This window comes from Ceratotherium simum, chromosome 15, assembly GCF_057802395.1.
Source record: "Ceratotherium simum simum isolate JZ-2026a chromosome 15, ASM5780239v1, whole genome shotgun sequence".
In the NCBI taxonomy this organism is placed as follows: Eukaryota; Metazoa; Chordata; class Mammalia; order Perissodactyla; family Rhinocerotidae; genus Ceratotherium; species Ceratotherium simum.
The window spans coordinates 49,120,350-49,148,340 of record NC_141914.1 but is presented as its reverse complement, the minus strand read 5'-3'; the positions used below and the strand labels follow the sequence as shown (position 1 = coordinate 49,148,340).

Here is a 27,991-nt window from a genome sequence, read left to right as displayed (position 1 = left end):
CTATGAAGTTTGATGAATCACTACTACATAGCATTTTACAGAAGAAAGGTTATCTTTTAGGTAGTAAAGATACATGCACTGTAAAATCAGTAAGATTTCCTACTGATTTGCTTGAGTCTGCAGTGCACACATGCCTGTGTTCTGCATTTCTTATGAGTAATTTCAGGGCCATTGGTTACCATTCTGTGGTCATGCTACCCCTAGTTGGAATGGGAGATACTCACAGTAATCTTTTATGCATTAGCCTCCATACTGAAGCTTTCAGAATTTGGTTTTTTGAACTTGATAATCTGTGGGATGTTTTGTACCCAGATATTAGGATTCTCACCCATTCTGCTCTTTTTCTCCTATTGTATACTTTTCTTTATTCCTTGCATTTTTAAATTCTGTGAATTCTCTTGTTTTCCGCCACTCTGCGTACGGGACTTCCATTACCTGCCATATGTATCATTACTAATACTATAAATGGACTTTTTAAATTCAGAACTTTTTATTTATTCATTCATTTGTTCATTCATTTACTACTCGGGTATTTTTATTTTCTTTTGTTTATTTGGAGTGGGAAAGGAGATAGGAGATGATAGATGAGAAGGATGTTTTTAGTGTTACATTTTTTATATTGAAGAAGAAAGATTCAAGACGTGCTCTTATTTTAAGACTGTGTTACAAGCTCATCAAGCACATCTAAAGAAAAAGATAGCTCTTCTTTAAAGAGCTTGATCCACTTGGTAGATTATCTGTGTCCCCTTATTTCGATTTCCTTCCCGCTCACCCCTTTGTCCATGTTTATTTTCAGTAACCTCCTCACTAGTGGAAAAAAAGAGAAGGGAGAATGTGTCTAGGTTGCTGCTGTTAATAGCGGTGGTAGAGATTTGGTGTGTGAGGAGAACCTGAAACTTAAAAATGATGCTCAGAAATTATCTTTAGGGTTCATTCATAATATTGAGTAGGTCCATAGGAAACAGCTGTTTTTTTAGGTCAAAAACAGTTGGATATTAGAAATTTTATATGATTCAACCTAATGTTTCAAACCTCTGTGTGATTGACAATGGGTAAATATCTATGCAACATGTATCTCTGTTCTGTTTTTCAACTATTGCTATGCCAGAATTAATTTTCCCCCTCTTTCAACGTTAGAAAAGAGTAAGAGAAAACAGTGAACACCAAGGAGTGTGGATAATGTGTCACCTGGTAGGTTATTTTTGCAGGCAGCATATCAAAAGTGACATTTTTGCAGAGCAGTGGATCAGTTAGCTGTTTAAAGCAGAATATATTGGATTTTATAAAGATACCAAGGAATAAAATAAGGTTTCAGTGCCCAAGATGTTCACTTGCAATGATGGCTAGAGTCCTATTGATTAATGCTGGTGAATGAGACACCGAAATGGAAAATAAACCATCCCTAGACAAGTGGTGATCATAGGTGACAATTATGTTAATTATACTTTATTTAGGTGGTAGTTTCATTCCTGGAAAATTACTTTTTTTTTTCAAGAGAAATTTGAGGCATTTGAGAATTGGATGCTTTGTGGAAACTTGTATGTAATTTTTCAGTTTTATCCAATTTCATAAGTCTTCAGGGAATATTTTCAGGCCTAGATTTATGGACAACTGTACATAGTGTCTGCTACAAAAGGGACATTCTCCCATCAGGCATGTTGGAAAGCATACTGTCTATCTTTCTGCTACACCGTTGTGAGCAGATGTTCCCTCAGCATTTTTGAATCATTTTAACGCACAAGATGGGAAAAATGGGAAATCTAAAGCAGAAGATAGAGATTAATTTCTGTGACTAGGAAACTGCATTTGCACAGGGGTAAATGTCAGTATTTTCAATCTTTTCTATCCTCATGCTAAATTTGGGATAATACAGCCTGATAACCTAGTTTGTCGTGGTCAGATCCCAAAAATTCAGTAGCAATTTTCAGTTTCAGTAGAAGCATGGGTTAAAAATAAAAGTTTGTGATAAACTCTAGCACAGCCCGGGCAAATAGTATGAACCCAGTCATTTAATTTGGCTTGCTTTTCTTTGCTCTCTCCCTATTCATATTGAAATTACTGCTGTCCGGGAAGAGGTTAGCACAATGGAGCACACCTCTGATAGGCTGTGTATTAGTTTCCTGTGGCTAACAAATTACCACAAAGTTAGTGATTTAAACAACAGAAACTTGTTCTCTCACAGTTCTGGAGAGAATCTGGAGAATACAGTTTTGGAGGTCAGAAGTCTGAAATCAGTAGCACTGGGCTGAAATCAAGGTGTTGGCAGGGTTGAGCTCCCTCCAGAGGCTCTAGGGAAGAATCTCTTCCTTTCCTCTTCCAGCCAGTGGATGCCAGCATTCCTTGGCTTGTGGCTGCATCGTTCCCATCTTTAAGACGGGCATCTTCAAAGCTCTCTCTGCTCCGTCTTCACGTTGCCTTCCCCTCTGGATGTGTCACATCTTCCTCTGCTTCCTTCTTATGAGAATACATTTGATTTAATTTAAGGCCCACTCAGATAATCCAGGATAATTTTCCCATCTCAGAATCATTAGTCACATCTCCAGAGACTTTGCCATGTGAGCCAACATTCACAGGTTCCAGGGAATGGGATGTGGATATCCGTTGAGGGCCATTTTCAGCCTACCACAGGCTACTTCCAGTATCCCCATTCTAGAAACCTGGCCAGAGCCAGCCCATTACCCTGCATACTGCTTAGGTCTGATTGATGTGTTCCCTCTCCTTCCTCATCATCCTCCAGAGGCTTTTCAGTGAGTTACAGTTAATATAAATATACAGTAGCAGCACTGGGTGTCTATGTCTAATAACATAGGCCAAGAATCATTTAATGAATCTAATGATTCTATAATGATAATGATTAATCCTTATAGAATTTCCCCAAGAAAATTCCATAAAAGGTGGTGCTTGTTAGGTGGTAACTGGATAGCTAATGTTATAGATTGATTACTTGTGTCCTTTCCTTGGTGGCTGTCATCTGGGAGGAGTCTAATAATTGGTTTAAATTTGTAGAAGAGTTATACGGACCCTGAGGTGTCAAATGGGTGATAAATTCTAGAACCCTGTTATCTATCTTGCTATGTTTTTAATAATTATTGCTTGATGTAATGAAACTTATGTCTTATAGATTTCCTTTTTTGCCCTTGGGTGAATGTTTTGCCTAAAACAGAAAGACATAGAAGATTTTAACTACATACCAGATAGTATTTGAAATAAGTTAAGATTCTTTCCTCTTTCAGAATTCTGTGATTCTATGAAACTTGGTGGAAAATATATATTAAAGCTAAGTATATATAACTATAGTTTAAACATCAGCAAATCATTGATTAGATGAACAAATTAGTCAAAACTGTATCTGCTGTGGGTTTCAAAAATTTCCTTGGACTGTAATTATAGAATTATAAGGAGTCCTAAAACAAGAGGTTGGTGAGAGGAATGAAATTGAGGTACAAAGCCCAGATTGTGTAAATGAGGAAGAAAGAAAATGTAAGGAGAAAAAAAAAGTTTTAGCCAAACATGAGAACTCACTGAGATGATACGTGATAGAAGACAGCAGGTACAGATGCCATAATAGTCTGTATATGAATCAAGGAATGGAGGGTACAGTATCAGTTAGTGGATCACAGTCTTCCCGCTAGCCAGGTTCAAGCTCTATCAGATGTGCCAGTTCGGTTGTATAATCACCTCTTGTGGTATTGCTAGGACCTTAATAAGGGGAAAAGAAGCTGAGAGGATCACATCATGTTACCTGTCTGGAGTAGCTTCATCAGTCTTAACTTTCAATGAGTTTAAAACATTGTCTGTCTAATTTACGCCATTTAACTCTACCCACAGTCTTGAGCCTTTAGTTTTAGCTACTTAGGTGTTTTTTTCCATAAGAGTATCAATCACTTACAGCATATACTATGCCCTGCCAGTTCCTTTTGGAACCAATTTAAATGAGAAAAATAAAGGACTTTGGGAAAAACTATTGAAGTATGTCTGCTAAATTGTTTTACTATTTGAGAACGGCTCTGGAGACTGAAATACATTTTCCATTTAGTAGAGTTTGCTTTTTTTGTGAGCCATAACATTCATGGAAATATGTTGAAATCTTAAATATAGAGAGTATGACTTATTGCTCTTGGTATTACTTAGATGTTACAGTCTACACTACAGTATATCTCTGATCAGCAGTGTTCGAAACAAGGATAACTTCAGACCACAGTGAAGCTTGCATATTGTGATTCACAACTTTTTCTTCCTGTTCTGGATTCTTTAGGTTGTAGAGCAAGGATGCTACAAACTTGCTTTTCCGTAGGACATTTCATTGAATATGTATTCGTGGTCACTTAAGTTGCAACTCTTCTTAGATATTAAAATTGTATGTTAAAACTTAGGTCTAGAAAATCACTTTGATTATTGTGAAACAAGTAATAAGCTTCTGTATATCTAAAACATATTTCATTAAATGTGACTCTTTTCCTAAATTTCCAGTGTTATTGTGGTGCTCGTTTTTTTTTCTTTTAAAGACTTTTTTTAGAGCAGTTTTAGGTTCACGGCCAAATTGAGAAGAAGGTACAGAGATTTCCCATATGCTTGTTTTTTAATCTGTGTGTGTGCATGCGAACTTGTATAGAGATTTTATTCCCTGAGCTAGTCTCTCTGCTTTAACTTTTGTTTGTAATCTGTGTGTGTGCATGCGCACTTGTATAGAGATCTTGTTCCCTGATCTAGTCTTTCTGCTTTAACTTTTATTCCCTTACGATTGATTCTCCACACAGCAGCCAATGGGATCTTGTTAAAACCCTCCGTGTGTTTCTTTCAAACTTAGCCTCAAGTGCAGACAGTTTACCCCAGTATCAGTCTGCATCGACTAACTGCTACCTCAGCTCCTTCCAGCCCTGCTCCAGCTCTCTGTGCTCTAGGGCTTCCTTTCCAGTCCTCTAACACGCCAGGCCCTTTCTGCCTGAGGGCCTTCACTCTTTGTTTCCTTGGCCTCAAAAGTCATCTTGCTCTTTGTATGGTAGGGTCCTCCTCATCCTTCCTGGAGAAGCCCAAATGCTTGAGGGTCAGAAAGGCCTTCTCGAAGTACTCCATCACATCACCCTTTAAAACTGTTCTTCATGGCACCCACCCCTAGCTGACCCCGTCACGTTTGTTCATGTATGTGTACGTTGTCTACATTCTCCCAGCAGAGTTCACCCCTTGCGTGGATTGGAAACAGATTGGAGTTGTCAGAAGTTCAAGTGTAGAGCTCATTCAAAGGGACTCCCAAACATCTTTTATAGATAATATAAATTGCTGAATTTGCTTTTTATTTTAACAATTTCATTTTATAAGGCTTGGATTAAAGTACAGAATTGCATTGCAGTTGGAAGGAGTTACCAGCTAGTTTGTTATGAGTGTGTGTTTGCTGGAATTGCACAGTGCATAGCACAAAATGCTTTTTTGAGGAACTGAACTGCTAGGTAAGACTTTTATGCTAAGCCTATTTCATCCACACAGATGAAGGGCTTTCCTGTAAATGAAGTCTTATGTTTCCTTCCTGCCAAATAAGTGTAATAAACTGTCATCACTGCTCCCCTCTTTTTTGTTCAGTAAGAATTAGCCTCTCTTAGTGGTGGCAGAGGCGCTTTTGGCAGTCCAGTGTTATTTCTGCTACCATTAGCTTTTACCCTTAGGTAGAATCTGGACTTCGTGTTTTCCCTTATCCAATTTACAGTGAGTTTCATGTGATTCATAGGAATTAAAATTTCACTCAGATACTCTTGACTGCCTGGCAGTAAAAACATTTTGGAATATTAAAACAAGGTTTTAATATGGAAACCTTTTGTTTACACTATTGATTTCTCCCATAGTTTGGGATGTTTTTCAGACAACAGCTCTTAGTGTGATTCTCTTAGCGCTTGTATTAAAACTTCTTTAAAAAATGGTGTAACTTTTATATTAACAGTCATGTGCTGCATAATGATGTTTTGATCAATGATGGACCGCATATATGAGGGTGGTCCCATAAGATTAGTACCATATAACCTAGGTGTGCAGTAGGCTAAATCATCTAGGTTTGTGTAAGTATACTCTATGAAGTTCGCCCAACAATTAAATTGCCCAACAATGCGTTTCCCAGAACGTGTCCCTGTTGTGAAGTGACATGTGACTATACTCAGCACCTTTGGTACTCAGAATGGTTTTATATGCTCTTACTCTGTTGAAAGATGAGATGAAAACGTTCTTTTCTGATTGTTGGGAAACGTTGTGAAACCTGACTTTTCGACCACTTTATACTAGTAGCAGAGACTGTTTGCCTACTTGCTCCCACTTGGCTCTTCCAGCCGGGGCTACCTTGCTCCTGTGAGGAAGATCTTAAGTAAACTTCAAGTTTGTGCCAGAAATAACAATGGGAAAGCATCACCTTCCAAGTGTTAATAGAATGAGAGACAGAACAACAGATTCTACTTTAAGAATTATTAATGAAGACTCCATCCACATATGAAACCATTCTCTACCAGGTAGTACATTGACATTTTGGAACAGGGGTGGACTCTATCATCTTGGTTCAGAGAGCCCCCTAACAATAGCGTTCTAGGAAAGGAAGCCTCTGTGATATGTAGCCTAGGAGATAAGCTTGTTCTGGTAGAACACATCTGAATAGGAAGAAAATCCTCGCTCTTATGATACTGTCAGTTGGGTCCAGATCGCCATTGGGCTTAAGCAGAGACCTCTAATTCCAGCTTTTTCTCAAAAGATTCCAGTGGTCTGAACTAAAGATACAGGAGATATAAACCTGTGTTTGCCTGGAAACCAGGTTGTCACCAAGCTCAAGGGCCAGAAAGAAATCATTCCTTCTCTTACTTTCTACAATAACAGTATGAGTGTGGGGGATGGAAAGGTATTTTGGAGTTTAATAAAACGTATTACCATGAGTCCTGTCTGCAACTTTAATAAAATTTGGGTGTTTTCTTTAGTAGAACACCTTTTCTGTTCCTGAATTAAGCTATGATGGCCCCCTCTATGGAGCCTAACTAGAAACTGCCTTAAATACCCTAAGGAAAAAGTAGCTGAGCTTTGTGACAATGGGGAGCAATTCACAGTGCCGTGACCCTGTCTCCGGTCAGTGACCGAAAGACAGAGGTTATGGACTGCATTGGGGAAGAGGACTGACTGCTGTAAAAGACATAACCTTGTTCTAGACACAACTGGACATGATCTTCGTTTTAGATATTGCCTGTTCAAGTTTCAGGGAATTTTTAAGTTCACATTTCAGGCAAATATTCTTTATTTGAGCCTTTAGTCTTTTTTGGCGAGCATAGACCCCCAAAACTCAATGTGATGATCTTGGAACCTCCTACATTTCTTTCTTCCCATTCTTAGTCTCTCTTCCCACTTCCTTTCACTTCCTCTGAAAATTAACACCTGCCAGCGAAATCAACTTTATGCTCCTTTCACTGGAGACGGGGGTCTAAAAATCAATCCTGGCAACTAGTGTAAAGTGAAATTGGGAAGACGCCTGGATTCTCATGGAGTCATGCAAGCTGAAGTTATTAGAGAGGATTAGGGACCACAGCTGGTGAGCAGATGGAATGCTTATAATTTCATAATCTTCGGTAGCTATAAACCTAAATCTGCACAATACCCATTTGCTTTTTCTCTAGTTCATTTCGCTTTATCCTGCTGGAATATAACCCTGGTCAAATGTGAAACTTGAATTGTTGTAGACGATGAGTCTTAATAGGTCATTCACTTAGATGGCATCATTTATAATTCTGCTCATGCAATTTCTTACTCAATTACATTTTAGTAACCACTATTTAATAATGTACTTATGAGAAGTTCAGTAGATAGGGAAGAAAGAATAAGACTTCTACATTTCATTCAGAATGTGGAAATGAAGACTAGTTCACACTAACACTAACGATGTAGTGTAATTACGTTACGATGAAGACTGGTTCACAGCAATTACAACTTAAAGTCTTGAATCAGTTTCCTCAGCTTTTTTTCTATATGTCCATTTCATTAGAAATACCTTTGTCATGCAATCATACAAGTCATGTAGACCATCCACCTTCAACTGCTCTGCTACCTAATCACACCAACCTCCTCCCGCCCCCCATATCTTCTTCTCTTTTTGTTCTGGTTTGTTATAATAGGGAGCTTTGTACATGCACAGTGCAACTGTTAGCCTTCTCAGAAACACAGGCCTGGGCCACCCTCTCCGTTAGATTGGTGTTTCCTCCACAAAGGAAAGTGTTTGTGAGACATGTGCTCAGTGGCTGTTAAGGTCAAATTAGGAACTTCATTCTACTGATACAAAGACATTAATTTATACTTTAGTGGTTGTTACTAAGAACAGAGTTAATATCCACTGTGCAGTTGAGCACTTCTTTATCCTTATTGAAAGACTTAAGAAAAATGGCTGCATAGACTTTCAAGCTAATGCCAAGTGTCTGAAAATATAGAAAAACAGCTGGAGCCATAAATAAGTTCAGTAGTCAGATACACTCTGTACTAGCTGGTTGGTAAGAAAACAACACAGATATTTCAGGTGGTGCTGCATAGCAAACAGCTGTAGTTGAACGGTCCAACATAGTCTCTGTTCTTTTGGAACCAGTATGTGCTTCTCCTCTAAAGCCACAGTCAGCTGCAAAAATATTGTAACATGTGTTTTGGAAGCAATTACTGCATAATAGTGTTCTAGCCTCAAAACATCCTGAATTATACGTTTCTATACGTGGGGGGAAAGGGGGCAAAATATTGTGTTACTGATGTGTTGGCACGAGATGGTCTGAAGAATTATCATAGGAAATGGTGTGTTTTTGGATCAGCTTTTCGAATGATCTTCAGTAGCTTCGTTTTGGACTCCTGTAATTGGATATGACCTCTTATGGAAGCAGTAGTATAAAAACACATCTTAACTTCCAATGTAATTATTTTGTACTGAACCAAGTAGTCTAGCAGTCCCTTCAAGCTGATAAATTTGTTTATTTTCATGAGTGAAATTGTTCTCCCCACCCTTCCCTTGTTCCCCTTGGACGCGGGGGATGGCAGGATGAGAGGAGATTTTGGAGGTCTCCCAAAAGAGTTAGACTGAGAGTCAGAAGACCTAGGAGTGATTCTGAGTTCTTTTGGATTTGCCTGTGTGATCCTAACCTAATTCTTAAAATCTCTAGTTTGTAGGATCTATATCTAGTAAATGGGTGTAATAAAACCAAATATATATTTGCATATGTATGATACATGTATTAGATTACTAGGGCTGCCATAAAAATGTACCACAAACAGGATGGCTTAAACAACAGATACTTATTTTCCCACAGTTCTAGAGGCCAGAAATCTGAGATCAAAGTGTCTGCAGGGTTGATTCCTTCTGAGGGGGATGAGGGAAGGATCCGTTCCAGGTGTCTCTCTTTGGTTTGTAGATGGCCATCTTGTCCCTCTGTCTTCACATCATCTTCCCTCTGTATGTGTGTCCACATTCCCTCCTATTATAAGGACATTAGTCATATTGGTTTGGGGCCCACCCTAATGACCTCATGTTAACTTTATTACTTCTATAAAGACACTATCTCTAAATAAAGTCACATTCTGAGGTACTGGGGGTTAGCACTTAAATATACAGATTTTGGGGGGAACATAGTTCAGTTGATAACAATGCATTACAGAGGGCTATCTAATTATAAACAATATTCTTATACTATAGTTTTTAATTCTTTGACTTGGTCTGGGTATTCAAAATATTTTAATGAAATTTTATTCTAATTTGTTGTTAGTGCCGTCAAGTCGATTCTGACTTCTAGTGACTCTCTGTACAGCAGAGTGAAACCCTACCTGGTCTTTTTCTGCCATCCCTTCCACTGTATCAGACAGTGCTCTGCTGTTATTCATAGAGTTTTCATGGCCAGTTTTGTTTTGTTTTTGGTAAGGAAGATTAGCCCTGACCTAACATCTGTTGCCAATCCTCCTCTTTTTTTTTTTTTTTTTTTTTTGCTGAGGAAGATTGGCCCTGGGCTGACATCCGTGCCCGTCTTCCTCTACTTTATATGTGATGCCGCCACAGCATGGCTTGACAAGCGATGTGTCAGTGCGTGCCTGGGATGCGAATCTGCAAACCCTGGGCCACCACAGTGGAGCACACGCACTTAACCATTACACCACTGGGCAGCCTCATGGCCAGTTTTTTCAAAAGTGAGTGGCCAGGTCCTTCTTCCTAGTCTGTCTTAGGCTGGAAGCTCCACTGAAACCTGTCCACCATGGGTGAGCCTGCTGGTGTTTGAAATACCTGTGGCATAGTTTTCAGCATCACAGCAACACGCTGCTGCCATTATGACAACTGACAGACGGGTGATATGGTTCCTTGACTGGGAAACAAACCCGGGCCCGGAAACTGAGAGCTCCAAATCTTAACCACTAAACCACCAGGGCTGGCTTTTATTCTGATGAGCACATTGATAGAAAAAAAAATCACACTTCTTTAAAATTTAAGACTCACTTGTGTTTTCATTCATCATGGTGAATTTGCAAGTGAAAAGGTACATCTTTCACTCTGGGAATAAGATGAAACTGCTGTGTACACACCATTCTGGTTCCTATCTCTTAGAGCTTCTTTTTGTTGCCTCTTCGTTGTAGAGGGTTGTTTGGGAGTTTATTGAGAAAGTTTCAACAGGAATGGGTGAGTTGAATTGCTTATTGCCAGCAGGATCAAAGAAATCTAAATTAACCTTTTGCTCAAGGGTAAATAGACCGTCAGTTGGAAGTTAAAGTTTGAGCAAATGGCAGCGTTTTAGTCAAAGTGTCTCACTGCTAGGCCCCTTGCTACAGGTGGTAAGCCAAAAAGACCGAGTCTGCAGTGAAGCCAAGTGGGACTTTGTTAGCCTGGGATAGAGAGCAATGCAACGAATGAGATCCCTCGTTGGAAAATGTTGAGCTTTTTCATTCACTGGGATTGCAGTTGGAGGACTGTTAATTATGGGAAGAAAGGCAACCAGCCGGTCACATCCTGTAAGGCAGAAAGGAGAAAGGGTAGTCAGGGCGCTTGGAAGCATGCATTAAGATTGCAAAAAGGGAGACTTGCAAATACTTGAGTAGGTCAAACTTTCCTATTTGGCTGAGTAATTAATTGCTAAATAGGCATAATAGAGTCATCTCAAATGGTTCTTTAGAGATGCATGATTTGTGCACACAAAAAAACTATTGTGGAACAGGAAAGCTGGAAAACAACTAACTTGGCCAAACAAAACCATGGCATTTCAGCCTCTAAAAGCAACTTTGTGCATTCTGATTTAATTTTCTGAAATAAGATTAATACATAGCAGCTTAAAAAGTTACCGCTAGTAGGTAAAATGCTCTATTCTTCTCCAGGATACTGTCCAGAGTGAGGTCCAGGAATTCTCAATTGCTTAATTAGTAGTGTCCTCAGTTGCATTTTTATCATCACAGCAAGCGTGATGGCTTTATTGAGTTTTTTGCCAGGCAAACTGTTAGTTTTGGCTGTAGAAATATTTCTAATCCACACCAAATTTAGGATTCTTACTGAAATTATTTAGTATGTTTAAACTGGCTTCCTATTCAAAAATATAGATCTACAGACTTTTTTGGGGGGTCAGGAGGATTGGCACTGAGCTAACATCTGTTGCCAGTCTTTGGCTTTTTGCTTGAAGAAGATTGTCCCTGAGCTAACGTCTGTGGCAATATTCCTCTATTTTGTATGTGGGATGCCTCCATAGCATAGCTTGATGAGTGGTGTGTAGGTCCGTGCCTGGGATCCGAACTCGCAAACCCCGGGCTGCTGAAGCAGAGCGCGCAAACTTAAACACTACACCACCGGGCTGGCCCCAAGATCTACAGATTTTTGACACAGTTTTATAATCTCTTATTTGATATAATATTGTGATCTATCAAAGTGTCTCCCCTTAAAACTCTCTCCACCATGATATCTATCATGTGCTTGTTTCTAAATATTTAGAGAGTAAAAGCATAGTATGTGCATTTGTGGGGAGTGTTTCTCTGACCATTTATTTAGTCATACATTCAGTGAATGTTTCTGTGCCAGGCACCAGCTAGGCACTGGGGAATCAATGACAGAGAGCACAGACAGGATTCCTGTACTCAGGAAGCTTATCCTTACTGCTTTTTGGAGAGGTGGAGGACGTACTGTGAACAGGAACATGCAGTGGGATATATACTTCAATATGGAGAGGAGGATGGGATGTTAGGGAAGATCCTACAAAGAGCAGCACCATTGCAGGTGGGTGATAAAGGCAACACTGCCTGCGAGAATTGCTCTCTCAGCAGAGGCACGAAGGATGAGAAAAAACAGCCAGACCAGGAGGGGAGGGATAGATTCACGTGCATATTTTCTACTCTCCTTCCACCCTTGGGTAACTTAAAGGTTTGTCTGTCACAAATAAGCCTTTTACGTGTGGGTGTTTTATGAAAGAAATTTTATCATTATAATCTCTAGGAAATTATTTTGAAATCAGTTATCTGGATGAGGAATTGTCAGTTTAATGTAATTGCTGAGAGCCATATTTTGAATCTTTTTATCCTGTCATTCATTCCTTTTTTTGTCCCCCTATCCCACTTTTTTTTTGTGTGTGTAAGGAAGACCAGCCCTGAGCTAACATCCAATGCCAATCCTCCTCTTTTTTTTTTTGCTGGGGAAGACTGGCCCTGGGCTAACATCTGTGCCGATCTTCCTCTACTTTGTATGGGACGCCACCACAGCATGGCTTGACAAGCGGTGCGTCGGTGTGCGCCCGGGATCTGAACCGGCGAACCCCGGGCCGCCGCAGTACAGCGCGTGCACTTAAGTGCTTGTGCCACCGGGCTGGCCCCCCACTTTTTTTTGGCCATCTCTTCTATTTTTCTCTTCTATGATATTTTATCTTTGCCTCTCGTGCATTTTTATTTCTTGTCCAATTTGGTCCGTGACCCAAATGGCTGCTTTTGCTCATTGGTTCCTCTGGGCCTGATGAGCTCACCGCGGTCCAGGGGTTGTATACCCCAGCTGTTAGGAAATGGGGGCCAGGGGAGCATGGTTTATTGCCTGCAGACGTTGAAATGTGCTTGGCGAGATGTGCCATTTATAAAGCTGGTTGGGATATAAATGTAGTATTCCAATTCTCAGTCCTTGTAACTAAATTTTTTAATATACATGCACAAGACACTATTAAGGCCTATGAATATCATGTTTTGAACAACAAGCGTAGCCCATTTGGACAACAGAGATGCAGCTGTGTGGCTCGAGTCCTTTATACAGAAAACTGAATAATTTAAATTCCAAATAATTTAATTTTATAAGAGACTTAGAATGAGACAGCAAGATCAGTGTATATGACTTTGGTATAGAGTAGCTTGCTTGAAAACAACTCAAGACTTCTTTCGCGTTAGTCTTGGATTTGTGGGGTGTCTGCTCTATCATAGATGTTTTGGAGAATGAAATGAAAAAACTTGAAGAGTCCTAGTCCTCAAAGAGTGGTCCCGATTCTGAAGAAAAATCTCTCATAGATAGCATCCTTCATATAGACATTTCCGTCTTGCTGGCCCAATCTGACTTTTCATTTTAGTTTATTTCTCAGTTTGGAGCGTTTAGAATACAGTCCATTTTCTTTTCTGGGTTGGGACAGATGGTGCTGTCTCTTTTGATTATCTGTTTTTTAAAGGGAAAAGTTGATTAGGGAGAACAAGAAATGAAACATGGCCAGATTTCGTTGAGAGCAGAAATTACACAATCCAAGGAGAGCAAAGTGTGTTCTATGTTTTTCTACTTAAAGTTTACCGTGGTTTATGTCTAAGTTTCTAGAGTTCAAGTTGGCTGTATTTTAAAATGTCATTTAAGATGGCTCTTGGGTTATTGGTTTTCTTTGTTTTAACTTTAATTTCTAAGAGATATAGAAACCGGAAATATTTAGATAGCTTTTTTCTTTCTGGTCACATTTAAATAAAAAAATCCTTGGGTGATAGTTGCTTTTGACAAATCTAGAAATTTTGGATAAATTCTACTTTATGCTACTAGAATCTCTCCCCTGCGGTCTGCACATTTTCTCACTGTTGGCCAAGTGACCTTAAACCAGAATATTTAACAGGTGTTCAAAACAGAAGTCTCAAGGAAGTGGACGAAGGAGACAGAAAACAGCTTGAAGGGCCTCCCACTGGCTACATTTGGGACAATTTTAGCATCCAAAAGAATGATAGCAATGGAGTATCACAAATTTTATTGAATAAAAATTAGAATCGATGAGTTCATAGATACTTAAAGTGGGAGAGGGAACTAATTAACATAGAATTAGGAACATCACCATCTTGCAACTATCAGTATAATGATATCTTCTGGCAGAGATCATCAGTGTTTATTAAAAGTATCAGGTGAAAGGGGAGAAAGTGCTTTGACAGCGGAGAAATATGTTACACAAACACCATAACCAAGTGATCCAAGTGCTGAGCATCACCAAAGGGTTCAGACATAGACTGGCACTGTATGCTTCCTCATGTAATGGAATGGGAAGAACATGTACATAGAATTCTTGCCAAAAATTTTTAGCCTAAATCTAATTATGAGGAAGTAGTCACACAACCCTGAGAGTGGTATATGCTATAAGAAAACTGGTCTGGACTCTTCAACGTATCAACCTTAGGAAGACAAAAAATACAGGGGATTTCTGTTCTAGATTAAAGGAGACTAATGAAACCTGACAACTAATGCAACATGTGTTCCTTGATTGGATCCTGGATTAAAGACATTACTGGAACAATTGGGGAAATTTGAATATGGGATGTAGATTAGATTTTCTTCTATCAGTGGTAAGTCTTGGTTGTGATGTTATTTTGGTTATGTATGAAAGATTCTTTTTCTTAGGAAAGACATGCTGAAGTTTTAGGGGTGAAGTGTCATAAGATCAACAACTTCCTTTCAAATGGTTCTGAAAAAAAATGTGTGTGTACATGTAGAGATAAAATGTGAGCATGCAAGTATATCAAAATGTTAACAATTGGTCAATCTAGGTGGAAGGAATATGGGTGTTCATAGCACTACTCCTTCACTGTTCATTAATTAAAAATGATTAGAAATATATATTTTTACGAATCAGGCAAATTCACAAAGAATTTTTCATTTCCAGATTCTCTGGACAAATGGCAATGTTTATCAACCTTAGACCCGTAAGGCAATAATTGATTGGCTACATAGCAGCTGCCCCCCTTACATAGGGTAAGGGCTTTTTCAGTTTTCCATGGTCCTTACCCTTCCTTTTTGCCTGATGTGTCCACCTTCTTTTACTCATTGACATTACCTGCCTGGTGGCTATATGCATTTGAGTGTGTACTCACATGTGTCACCTTTGCTAATTTCCTGGGGGAGGTAGGTTGTACCATGAGTGGTAGTGACTTTTCCGTATGCCAGAATTCTGGTGAGTTGTTTGGAGCCCTGGCACATGAAGTTAGCTCTGGATTTGATCCCTATATCAGCTGATGAGCTTCACTGTGTTCTTTGTTGTTCATAGACTGAATGTCTATCCTCATCCCCAAATGCATATAATTTAGTCATATGAGACATCAATTAAGAAAATGTGGATGTAAAAACTGTTTCAAACTTGTTGTATAGGTGATGTAAATATTAAGATTCTCTCAGATTTAATGTCTTACAAAATTGTGCTCTCTGGATTCTGCCTTTCAGTTGACACAGTCTTGAAAAAGTATTGAAGAAGCTACTTGAAAAATTTTCAATGTGACATGCTAACTTTTAATGAAAAAACATTTTGTGGAAATGTTTATAGATGCCAATGCAGAAAGTAGTGTATAAACCTTAATTACTTTTATAAGTTGTTCTATCCTGTGTTTAAGAGATTGCTTTCCTGTTACACACCCAGGGAGGGTACCAGCTCTTGCTGGATAATCATGGAGTTCGGCCTTCCCCCAAAATAAAAGAGCTATATCTGGCGCAGGTTAGGGCCCAGCCAGCCAGTGAAAGGGTTCGAATACACAGAGGGAAGGAAAGGAAGGGACCGGTGCTAGAGTCAGCCTTGCCAGGCAAGCATATCTACCTAATACTTTATCCATTTTTGTGGGGTTTTCATCCCTGTTTAATTTGATGTTCTTAAAAATACTAGCTGCTTTTGTCCAGTTCCATGCATATATATGATTTTTGCCTTGTGAAGTAAACATAAGAATTTTTCTTAGGGAATTTGACAGAAATGAGCATAGAATCTCCTAATATTTCAAGTAGAACCCAATTTATTTGGTGGTTGAGAGATAAACTGAGTTGACTTGGGAACCAACAAGGGTATGGATCGTATCTGGTACTTCCTCTTTTCATTAAAGACCCAGACCTAGCACTTCTGTGTTGTCCCTCTTATTATCTAAAGTGTTGTACAGCATTTGCCTTGAGAGACCCATTTTGCCTACGGGTAGATTAATGTGATTGTTCCCAGTAGGGCTTTGCTTGAATCTTGGGCCAGGAAAGAAAATCGTTCTTTCTACTGCATTCCAGAAGTAGCAACAGAAGCTCAGAGGAAATCAGCCCCCCTTGTCCCATTTACATTCTCTGGCCATCCCTCCTGTCCAGCCGGGCGCTCCACCTGCAAAAGGAATTCACCTCTCCCCTTCTCCTTTCTCTAAGGTTTCAGAATTTGTTTGGAACCCCAGTTGCTCTTGAAAATATTTTCCTAGACTGGAAGGCAACTTCCCACAACATATGTTCACCTGGCTGCTGCTTTCTTTTCAGTGTTGAGAGTCTGGTATTCCCTTGGCTATCTTTCAGGATTTCAAATAGAATAACTAGCTAAGTGGCTAGAGAGATATTTGTCTCCCCATTTTTTAGTATCACGATGATTGATATCTGAAGATATTTCTGGAATATTTGTCTTTGAGGATTAACTGCGTTGTCCTTATATAATGCAAATTTATTCCTTGTGATTTCACACATTTTAGTATTTGTATTTAACACCATTAACTGTGGATCATTATCACTAAATGGAGGCCCTCAGGTAATTAATCCTACTTTTGTATGCATTTATTGATTCCTCTTTTTTCCCCAGCATAAGTAATATTTTAAAAATGAAGATAGCTGATTATTTTTCTGATTGGAAAAACAGTTCAACAAGCATTCCTAAACCGTCTTCCTTCATCCCCGCTCGTTCTCGTTAACATTAGTAGCACTGACTGGATATCCCACTTGTCCTTACTATTGACTCATATTTTTCTTTTTTATCCAAAAGAACTTATTTCTGTTCATTTGGTTCTTATATTGAATGTTTGCTATTGATTTTAAGCCTTTTATCCCCAAAATGGGCATGACCAGAAGTTACGTATTTTCCACGCCCCTAGTTTATTATATATAATTTGTTAAAGAAAGTAGGTAAGTCAGCTCCTTGGCAAATCTAAGAAAGCATATTATCTATTGCCGGGCATATCTGCAAATGAGCCCTGTGGATGAGAACTAGACAGAAGGTTTACAGAGGAATAGTGCTGATGTCATTCCATTGGAATGAAGGGGCTATTACAACCGTAAATACATTCTATAGCCAGCAGCTAAGTGTCTAGCTGTATTTCTTCTCTAAGAAGGAAAAAATGTGAAACAAACCAAAGAAGTAAATTGTGTTTATAAAGGGGGATATTTTAATTAGTTTAGGCCTTACAGTTATTCAAACAGTCTGAACTTACAGTCCTTTTTGGAGCAAACATGAAAACCATTATTTGTGGAAAGTTTAAATTTCACATGACACGTATTCCCTCTCTGTGTGGGGTTTTTTTTTTCCCATTAAGAAAAAAAAGTATTTGCTTTGCTTGTGTATTTTTATTTTAACCTTCCCTTTGCTAAAAATGCTTTATCTTCGTGGGAGGAGATTTGGTTTTAGGGGGAAGAAGGATGTAAGTCACTGAGCTGACTCCCCCTTGCATTTTTTGGCATTTCCAAATAGGGTGGTTCTCAACTCATTGAGGCATGTTTAAACTAGAGGCTTCCATCTTAACTCTTTTTCAAGAGATTACCTACCTCCAGATGTGTCTGTATCTGCAAAACAAGACGCCCCTTCTCTGTTTGGAGCACCATCCAAGAGTACCCCGTAATCCTTTTGTACTGATCAGCACAATCTTCACTGCAGGGAAAAAACTTGCAAATATTAAGATCACAGTGATAGAAAAAGTGGGTTGTCATGTCTGTCCACTTCAGCCGTGGTCACAAACAAAAATTGAAGCAGGTGGAAAAATGGTTTTAATCTGTTTGCTTACCTCATGGCAACTTCAACGTGGGGAGAAAGAAATACAAAGTTGGCCTATAAGATTTGTCTCTGGATTAATTTACGTGCTGCAAACCAAGAGGAAAAAGGCAGGCCTGATAATGAAGAAGGAGAATCTTGCCCTGCAACCTTGCGCCAGAACTTTGCCTTCCTGGCTCTTCTGGAACAATCTGTTGTTCAGTTGGCACGCACCGGATTAAGGGAGGGGGGATAAAAACAAACAAGACACAGTTTTCTTTTTAACTTGATATAAATTTGCCTAAATATAGGCTTGCCTAAAGGCAAATCACCAGAACTATTCTTTTTTGTTTTGTTTGTTAATTTTTGTGAGAGGATTAGCTAGTGTTCCTTTCTCTCCTCTCTCACAATATGGTATGTGTGTGTGGGTAAGTGTGAGAGAGAGAGAGAGAGAAAAAAAGAAAGCGTGGGAGCAAGCAGAAGCTTGATCAAACTCTGAAATACTGTCAATGAGTTGCTTCATCATGGGGATACGTTTTGAGAAATGCATCGTTAGCCAATTTCATCGTTGTGCAAACGTCATAGAGTGTACTTACACAAACCTAGATGGTACAGCCTACTACACACCTAGGCTGTATGACTAATCTTAGGGGACCACCGTCAATATGAGGTCCGTTGTTGACCGAAATGTCGTTATGTGGCGTGTGACTGTACATTCTGTATAGCTGGGCTCCAAAGCTGTCCTATGGGAAGGGTGGTAATTCATAGACTACTCTAAGGCATAGTTCATCTTGTTTGGGGAGAGGTAGGCCCAGGTCTGAGTTAACTCAGTTATTTAGGTACTAGAAGTGTGAATTTTGGCATTTTCATATTCATACAAGAGTATATTTTTATCTGTGGTAACTGTCACTTTAGCTCGGTTAAACAGGTTTTATTTTCACTCCTGTGTGTGCAGATTGTGTGCCCAGCACGTGTTTACTCTTTTCTCTTAGTCTGTGGCAGCACAAATGGAAAAGCATTAAATAAATGTGTGAATGAGTTTTTCTCTTCGTTTTACCTATTCACACTTTAGAGCCTTGAAAGGCTGACTGCCTCCAGTCTGGCTTAGATCCCACATTTCTCCTGATATAATGGCATAGTGATTGTCCTGTCACTGCCCTTCCTCTCCACCCTTACCCTTTTCATTTTTGACCTTCTCAGAATCCTTTGTTTATTTGGCTCCATTCATGGCCTACTTTTTCTTATTCTTCCCTTTCTCACATACCTTCTCCCCAGATCCAAAGGTCTTTGCTCTATTCATGTGAAAGCTTGCTCTGAGTTTAAAAAAAAAAAAAACCCAACTCTTGGGACTTAGAAGTTCTCCGCTGCTGCCTTCTCTTTTTCCCATCCAGCTCAGGGCAAATACCCTCTGCTCTCCTCTCTCCACATCCTCTCCCTCCTGACCCCCAGATCTCTATCAGTTCGTGACGATGCATTCAGAGGTTCTGCTTGCTTTGGGGCCATGTTCTAGACTTGTGTCCCTGGGGAAATCACCTGTGCTCTCTGAACCTCAGTTTCCTCATTCATGCCTCATCCTCCCTCAGTCAACCAAGACAGCTGCAGGTGCTGTACTCAGCACCGGAGATGAAAACCGTGATGTGCACGATAGACTTCAGTCCTGCCCACCGCTGTGAAATGGAGCAGAGAACGTCCACCTTGCACGGGATGTTGTGGGGTGGTGTATTGACCAGCGTGTACCTAGGAGCTCAGAAAATGTCAGCTTTCATTGTTATAATCAAAGACAGACCAGAAAAGTCCCGACCTCTCTTTGGAAGTTGTTTTTATCTCAGTCAGCACCTTTTGCTTATATTTCTGGCTCTTAACTAAAACCCATTCTTTTCAGTTTTAAACAGATCTTTTTTCCTTCTCTTCTAATCCAACCTCCTTTCCAGTTTTTCCTTTTTCTGTCAAAAACATAACGATTTCTTCTGTCGTCTGTGTTTGAACACTGGCTAGGGGGAGGGGCCTCCAATTTCTGTGGGACAAAGTATCCTGTTTTCTTGCCTTCCTTTCATGTCCTGCGTGTCATACACAGTTCTGAGGAGTCTTCCTTTGAGAGCTCTTTAATTCTTTCTTCTTTCTTTGTTGAACAGGTGATTATCCCTGTTCTAGTGTAAACCTTTATTACCTCAGGGATAGAGTCTGGCCTCTTGTCCTTGGTCAGTCATGGCGGAAACAATGACCTCCTTCAGCAGGGGTGTGTGTGTGTGTGTGTGTGCGTGCGTGCGTGCGTGCGTGTGTGTGTGTGATCAGCCCTGAGCTAACATCCATGCTAATCCTCCTCTTTTTGCTGAGGAAGACCGGCTCTGAGCTGACATCTATTGCCAATCCTCCTCCTTCCCCCCCCCCCCCAAAGCCCCAGTAGATAGTTGTATGTCATAGCTGCACATCCTTCTAGTTGCTGTATGTGGGACGTGGCCTCAGCATGGCCGGAGAAGCGGTGCATTGGTGCGCGCCCGGGATCCGAACCCCGGCCGCCAGTAGCGGAGCGCACGCACGTAACCGCTAAGCCACGGGGCCGGCCCCAGCAGGTTCTTTGAATGTATCCGTGTACGTGACTGTTTGAACCATAGAGTCCTTCAAACTCGAGAACAACCGGAGACTGAGCAAGTTTTGTTTTTAACAACTGAACCGGTTCATTTATTGCAAATGTGCTTATGTTTTGTTTTGTTTTTTTAACTGACAATTAACTTCTGAGATATACAGAATTTATGGTTTACTTAGTAGGAGCTTCCAGAAAATGGGAAAGTATGTACACTTTTGACTTATGGGTATAAACCGTTATCTGTATCTTAACATGAATACATGATTGTACATGAGCTTGTGACATTTGGTCTTTGGTTGTGAATTTTCTTTTAGTTGTAATTTTTAAAAATATGATATTGCCACCAGCCCATTTCTTTTTCTCACCAAAATAAAGGTAAACATGTTCTACTAGGTAGAATGCAATGGGAAAAAATGAGCAACTGATCCTTTCAAAGTTTAGGGTGGTGCCAACTAGAAGTTATTATTTTTTTATAGGCTTGGTTCATTTATTTAGTCAACAAATATCTATTAAGCTCATCATGCAGAGTAGGTGCTACGTGCTGTGCTAGGTGCTAGGTGTGTGCTAGGTGCTATGGGCTAAATGGTGAGCGTGTCCTACTATAGGAGTCAGCAAACTGCAGCTAGCCTGGTGGCTTGTTTTCATGCTGTTCACAAACTAAGATGGTTGTTACATGTTTAAAGGGTTATAAAGACAAAGAATACGTGACAGAGGCCTAAATGTGCACTGCAAATTTTAAAATATTTGCTATCTAGTTCTTTAGAGAAAAAATCTGTTTACTTCAGACATTAAATATCTCTGCCTTACTGAAGCTTATATTTTAGTAGGAAATACAAGTAATAAACCAAGGAACAAATAAACAAGAGAATTAATTTTTGGATTTTGATAACTGATGGTAAGGATTAAGTAGGATATGAGAATGACTGGAGTGAGGCTGGCAGGGGTGGAGGTTGAGGCGTGATTCTTGGAAAAGGTGAGTGAGATGAGACCTGAACAATGAACGTGAACAGCCAGCCCTGTGAAGCGCTGGGCTTACTGACCTCTCACCCCTGGTTCCACTTCACCTTCTCCAGTGGCTGCTTGTCTACAGGGCACAGCTAGATGTTGGTTCCTAGGAAGCCTTCTGGAATGCTCTCTTTTGGATTACGTTTACAATAGCACTTATCACATGGAATTGCCTATTTGCTTTCATTTTCTCCCCACTGGACTTGAAATATCTTGATGCAAGGACGTATGTCTTGGTAATCATATATCTCTGGCATTTCGCTCATAAATTAGGTTCAACACTTAAATAAATCTATAAACTCAAAATTAGATTCCATCAAGCAGGTTGTGAAAGTCAAGAGGTTCCTCTAGCAACTGATTACTAAGTTTAAACTCTATCATTTATCTTTTTTTGTACACATCCTTTCCACCCCATCCTCTCTCTCCAAGCCCTTTTCCTTTTTTCACTTTTCTAAAACGATTCTTGCCCCATCACAAAACTTGCCCATTTCCCCATCTTGTTAAAAGACACTGCCATCCATCCAGTTGATCAAACCAAAAACTAGGAATTGTCCTTGATTCTTCTCATTCCCTCGCCCTTGCCTGTCGCATCTAGTCCTTCAGCACCTATACCTCCAAAACCGGTCCCATTGTCACTAACTTCACTACCATCCTCAGCCCAGGCCGGCTCTACCCTTCACCTGGACCAGTGCAGCAATGTGCTGACTGGTCTTTCTGCTTCTTACCTTCCGTATTATGTCCATTATTCCTGCAGAAGCCAAACACATCTTTTCAAACTCAAAATAAGATCCTGTCATTCCCTCCAGTTAAGCACTCCAGTGGCTGCCTATTGAGCTTAGAATAAAAATTGAACTAAAAAATCTGAACTCCCAGCACTGCATGAACTGGCCGCTGTCCCTTCAACCTCATCTCTTCATTGCCCTTAGCTCCCAGCTGCACTGGTGTCCCCTTTCTCCTTAGGACCTTTTATTGCCTGTTGCCTGTTGAATTATTAGGTGGAACCCAGTGTTAATCTAGTCAACTCTGTGAATGTGTAAACCGATATAGTGACAAGTTAGCACAACCACAGTGAAATCCTTACCCCAAGGTCATCCCCATTCCTGATTTTCATTATCATGTTTGTGGTACCAAAAGTTCATGGTAACAGGCAACTGACTTAATGACAGCCCTAGTTAAAGGCCTCGGGGAAGGAACTTGACAACCTTATTACCTTCTCATGGTATTAACTGTTTTTCTTTCTTTCTCTTTTGCCATGCAGAGTATGAGTTGGAAGTAAAGAGGGTGCAAGACATTCTTTCAGGAATAGAGAAACCACAGGTATGTCTTCTGGATTTTTCAGCATAAATAACGTTTTCTGAAGTATTTAAAGTGTGTTTTTCTTTCACCACATAGTAGGTAAGCAAAAAGGCCCCTTCCTGTCGCAGATTATTTATAAACTATGAAATAGTGTTGTTATTAATGAAGTATGAAAATATAGAATAGCAGTCTTCTATTTAGTCATAATCCACTGAAATGTCTTCTTTATTTAGACATTCTGAATACAATTAGCTGTTCTTCCCACCTTCCAAGGATACGTTCCCCCACCCCTTGCTCGAGGTCTACACAACAGTTTTCTTTTGGTAATTTCCTTTTACCTGTATAAATGTAGTAATAATTTTTGAAAACCTCAGTAATTCCAAGTATTTTTCCAGGTAGATTCCAAAAAAGATATTTAAGTATTAGCTGAGAAAAATAAGTCCAAAATACTGAGTGTAATGGCAAGAAAAAACATTGGTGGGAGTGGTGATATTGTGAGGTTTTAAGTTTGATTTTGCCAGGTGCTTTGAAATTCAAGTGAAAAATTCAAAATGTTGATTTAGCCTTTCATCTGAGATTAGAGAGCCACAGTTCTTTGGAGTGTTTTCTAGCTCAATTGGAAAACCTTGGTTCTTCGTATGTTTCAAATACTGAGGCTTTTTAACTGAAGAGTCCAAATATGCCTCGGGATACATAGTTGAGTTTGACTAAACCTAGAAGCATGAGGTGTGATGGAGGGCGGGCACAATAGGGCACTTGTAGAGGAGTGGGGCATTGATGTTGGGTTGGGGAGTCTGTACGTAATCTGGTAAGGAACAGGTTGCCATTGAGAGTTTTTGAGCAAAGAAATTGTTTAATCAGGGCTGTACTTTCAGGATGATCAAACAGTTGGCCAGATGCATTGGAGTGAGAAGAGGATGGACCCAGGGAGACCAGTGTTAGGAATCTGTTACTGTAGTGCTGGTCAGCGGCTGTGGGAGTCAGAATTAGGGTGGTGGCATCCGGTGTGGCAAGGAGAGGGTGGAAACTAGAGCCATAGAGAGAGGTCAGTAAGATGTTATAACCTGTTAGATATCCAGTGTCATGGATGACTGGGCGTTCAGGCTTGGATACCTCCTCTCAGGATTTGCTTCCTCTGAGACGGCTCCCTTGATTGCTGTCCCCACCCGTCAATTGGGATGCTCTGCATAGTACTTAGAACCAACTGGTACTACCCCAGCTTCGCTGAACTCTGCATGTATTTAATACATTGTACGCCGTCCGCTTGTTTCTGTGTCTTTCCCAGTAATCTGTGCGTTCCTCCAGAGTAGGTTCAGGTCTATGTCCCTCTTAGGTCTTCAGTGCCGTTCTTAGACATGTTGAATTTGTTTTACTTTCAGGGCATCCAGGGAGATAAATACAGCGGGCAGTCCAAGTGTCTGGTAGATCAGTGCTGTGGAGAGAGGGGAACAAGGCGTTGATCAGATCACATGCATGGGAGTGATAGTTCAAGTCGGGGGAGTGAATGATAGCTTTGGGGGCCAGGGGTGGAGGACAGGGAGAGTAGAAAAGGCTTGAGGGCAAAATCTTGGAAAAAGCTTAGATTTAGATTGCAGCAGAAAGAAGAAAACTCCGTGAGGAAAACAGAGAGTCATAATCAGAGAGAGAAGGCAGAGCAACAGGTTAGTTGAGTGTCCCAGATATAGTCACAGAACTTGATAGTCATGTGTCTTTGTCGTGTGTGCACACACACAGTGTTTTTCCCGAGTTATTTCTAGTCATTTCTTTATTGCAGAAGTAACAGAGTGTGTTTCTGAGGATCATGTGGCTCTAGCAAGATTAAAGCAGTATTTAAATGCATTGGTCTTTTCCTTGATTCAGCATTTATTAAGCACTTACTCTTAACAGTTTTTAGAGCAGGGTAGACAGGCTTTGTGTAAACAGTTATGATGTAAGGTATAATATGATAAGATTGTCATCTGAGAGGTCAGAAAGTCCAAAATGAGTCTCACTAGGCTAAAATTAAGGTGTCGGCAGGGCTACATTCCTTTCTGGCGGCTCTGGGGCCATCTGTTTGCTCACTTTTCCAGCTTCTTCTAGAGGCTGCCTGTATTGCTTGGCTCGTGGCCCCTTCTGTCCTCATATCTCCTCTTCTGTCACTCCTGCCTCCCTCTTTGACTTATAAGGACCTTTGTTATTACATTTGGCTGCCCAAATAATCCAGATAGTCTCTGTCTCACAAGATCCTTAACTTAATCACATCTGCAAAGTCCCCTTTAACCTCATAGGGTAATATATTCATAAGTTCCAAGGATTAGGATGTGGACATCTTTGGGGGAGTTGTTATTTTGCCTGCCACACTGCCCCCTGGTCCCCACATAAACCTTCTCTGCCTGGTGACAGTCCACTCATCCTTCCCAGCCCACTTGTTTACACAATTTTTCTCCTTCCCTTCCTCCCCCTCTTTCTCCTCCCCCTCCTCTGTCTGAAGTTCTTATTCACGCTTATATCTTATTTATCTTTGTGTCTCTAATACCTGTCCTTGGCACATCGTGAACCCTTAACAAATATTTGCTAAATAAATGTGTGGCAGACTGCAGTGACCGCAGCTCGGTTCTGGCAGGTGAGACAAACGCCTGAAGGCTGGCTGGGGCCAGATGAGGCACGGCCAGCATGGTGGAATGTGGGTCCAGCCGGTGCCAGAGTTCGAGGCAGCAGCATGGAGGGTAAAGGCCTGTGCTTTGCAGTCTGGCCCTCTGGGTTGGGGCCCAGCATGGCCATTAACTGTCTCTGTGACCCTAAATGAGCTGAATAACCTCTGAGCCTCAGTTTCCTCATCTTTGGAAGGCAGGATAATAAATACCACCTGGGACTATCTGCGATGTAAATTATGTATTATTTATAGAGCACTTGGAATGGAGTATTTCTCTGTAGTTGATAGCATATCAGTAGGCAAAAGGGAATCTCCCTGCTACACTCTGAAATAGGAAGGAGGGCTGTCCAGCCACCTTCCAGGGAAAGCAGCAGAGCTGCAGAAAGTTTGGCACACCATTATATGAAGGATTGTTGTTCTTAATTTTTTTTTTCTTTCAGCCACATGTGGTATTTTCCAGATGATTTGTTTTAAGGATAGAAACAATATTGAAGACTTGTGATTCCAGTTATCTTTCTGGAACTTAGGGCGTGCTGACTTAAGCAAGTCATTTCTCTTCAGAAACCCAGATACTATAAAGATCCCAATACTTAGTCATTGATTAAAATGGTACAAATATATGAGGTATTTGTCCTGAGACTCGAACAGTTAGGTGTCTTGGGGACATACTCACAGAGCCACTGCTGTAACAGAGAAATAAACTTGGTAATATTCTACATGGTTTAGGAATTAGCCTCTGTTAGAACCAGCCACCTCCATCCAACCTACTGTGGTTTAATCTGCTCGGATAGTGGTGCTCACTGAAGTCTCCCACATACTGCTGGGCTGTTTGTTTTCAGGCTGTAAATAAATGTAACCTGGAGTTGTGGTTTTGTATTTTTTCCATCTGCTAATGTTTTGCTTGTAGAAACAATTGATTTGTTGGTTCCAGAAGTGAGTAAACTGACCTAAGAAAAACAATTCTCCCTACAAGAAGCGATTCCTTGCAAGATAAGCAACAGTGTATCTGGGAACAGATTTGAGGTTCTTAGCACTTAAGAAATTACAGAAACAGATGATGGTGAAATTCCTAGATTTGAGGGTTTTTTCCTCTGAATAATGATCTTTTTGACCTTTTCCTTGTTAATTTTCCTTTGTGTTATTATTTTTCACGATGGTACTTTTGAAGTGAAGCCAGTATTTCTATGGTAGTATTTCCTTAACGTATTCTCTAATTGGATCAGCAGGCCTCCCACATAGTTAAATCCAAAGACGAGACCAAATTTAGAAGACTTACATGGAAACAAAGACATATTTTTGAACATGGGAGTAACAATATAGTAACTTTATGAGAGTAAATGGTGGTTTTGATCCAAATAATGGATATCATTTGCATATGATATAGTCTGAAAATTAAGATAGTGAAACTTTATAGAATAGTATTAAAACCCTGAAATGAACAGGACAGAAGGGGACAAGGAGAAAGAGAGCTAAGGATTACATATCATATAGCTACAAGATAACACAGTCTTACCATTTCCGAATGTGTATATATACATTTATATGCTTTTAACTAGTAATTGTTCTCAAGTTGGAATCTTTAGAAATCATTCTTTGTGTATTTATTAATCAGTATGTGATCATTTAGGAGTAGATGGTGGTTTTATGAGTCCTTCAAGATCCTTCAAAGCAGTTTAAATAATTTCTATGCAGACTTACACTGGTAACCTACACAACAGACTCTTTTAAATCACCAGTGCCGAAACAAATGTCAAACTGGGTCTTGTCCAATAATTTTGTAACTAGAAGTCACCACTTTTATTACCATTACAAAGGAGATTGACTTCTGTTTACAGCAGAATAATTAAACATCAGGAAGTCAGTCAGTTTTATGGCTTCTAAACTTCGTTTTCTGGATAACAGCCCTGAGGATCATTGTGATCAGATTGGCAGTGCCCCAGTTCAGTTCAGTGGTCGCTGCTAGTGAGTTTTACCACAGAGACTTAGAAGGAGAAGCTCCTGTAAGAGTGCTGTCGCTCTGAAATGGGCTTGAACCCAGCCAGAGTTCTTAGAGTTCTGAATCTCTCATTAAGGTTTATCACCTCCCTGGACACTGAGAGTAAATGCATCTAGTGCTGAGGATTCCCCTTTACGTGATATTCCCTTGAAAGGCACCATGTAATTTCCTGGCATCAGCCTTGAAATGGAAGTGAGTTCCAAGTTCTAACAAAGCACTCTTTTTCTCAGGATTCCAATGCCTAAAGAAAGGAAACCTGAGGCCCAGGAGTCAGTGAAAGGGAGAGAGCGAGAGCACAGGAGGGGACTGGCCCCAGA

At 40.2% G+C, this 27,991-nt stretch overlaps 1 protein-coding gene across 6 annotated transcripts in view; it reads left to right on the top strand.

The window, feature by feature from the left end:
* Positions 1 to 27,991, top strand: part of FNDC3B (fibronectin type III domain containing 3B) — a 332,852-nt gene that overhangs the window by 206,775 nt on the left and 98,086 nt on the right. For all 6 annotated transcript variants that reach the window (XM_087440025.1, XM_087440022.1, XM_004424734.3 and 3 more), the window contains exon 7: positions 23,009 to 23,067. In XM_087440025.1, coding sequence (XP_087296151.1) covers positions 23,009 to 23,067 — 59 coding nt within the window. The remainder of the gene's footprint in view (positions 1 to 23,008; positions 23,068 to 27,991) is intronic.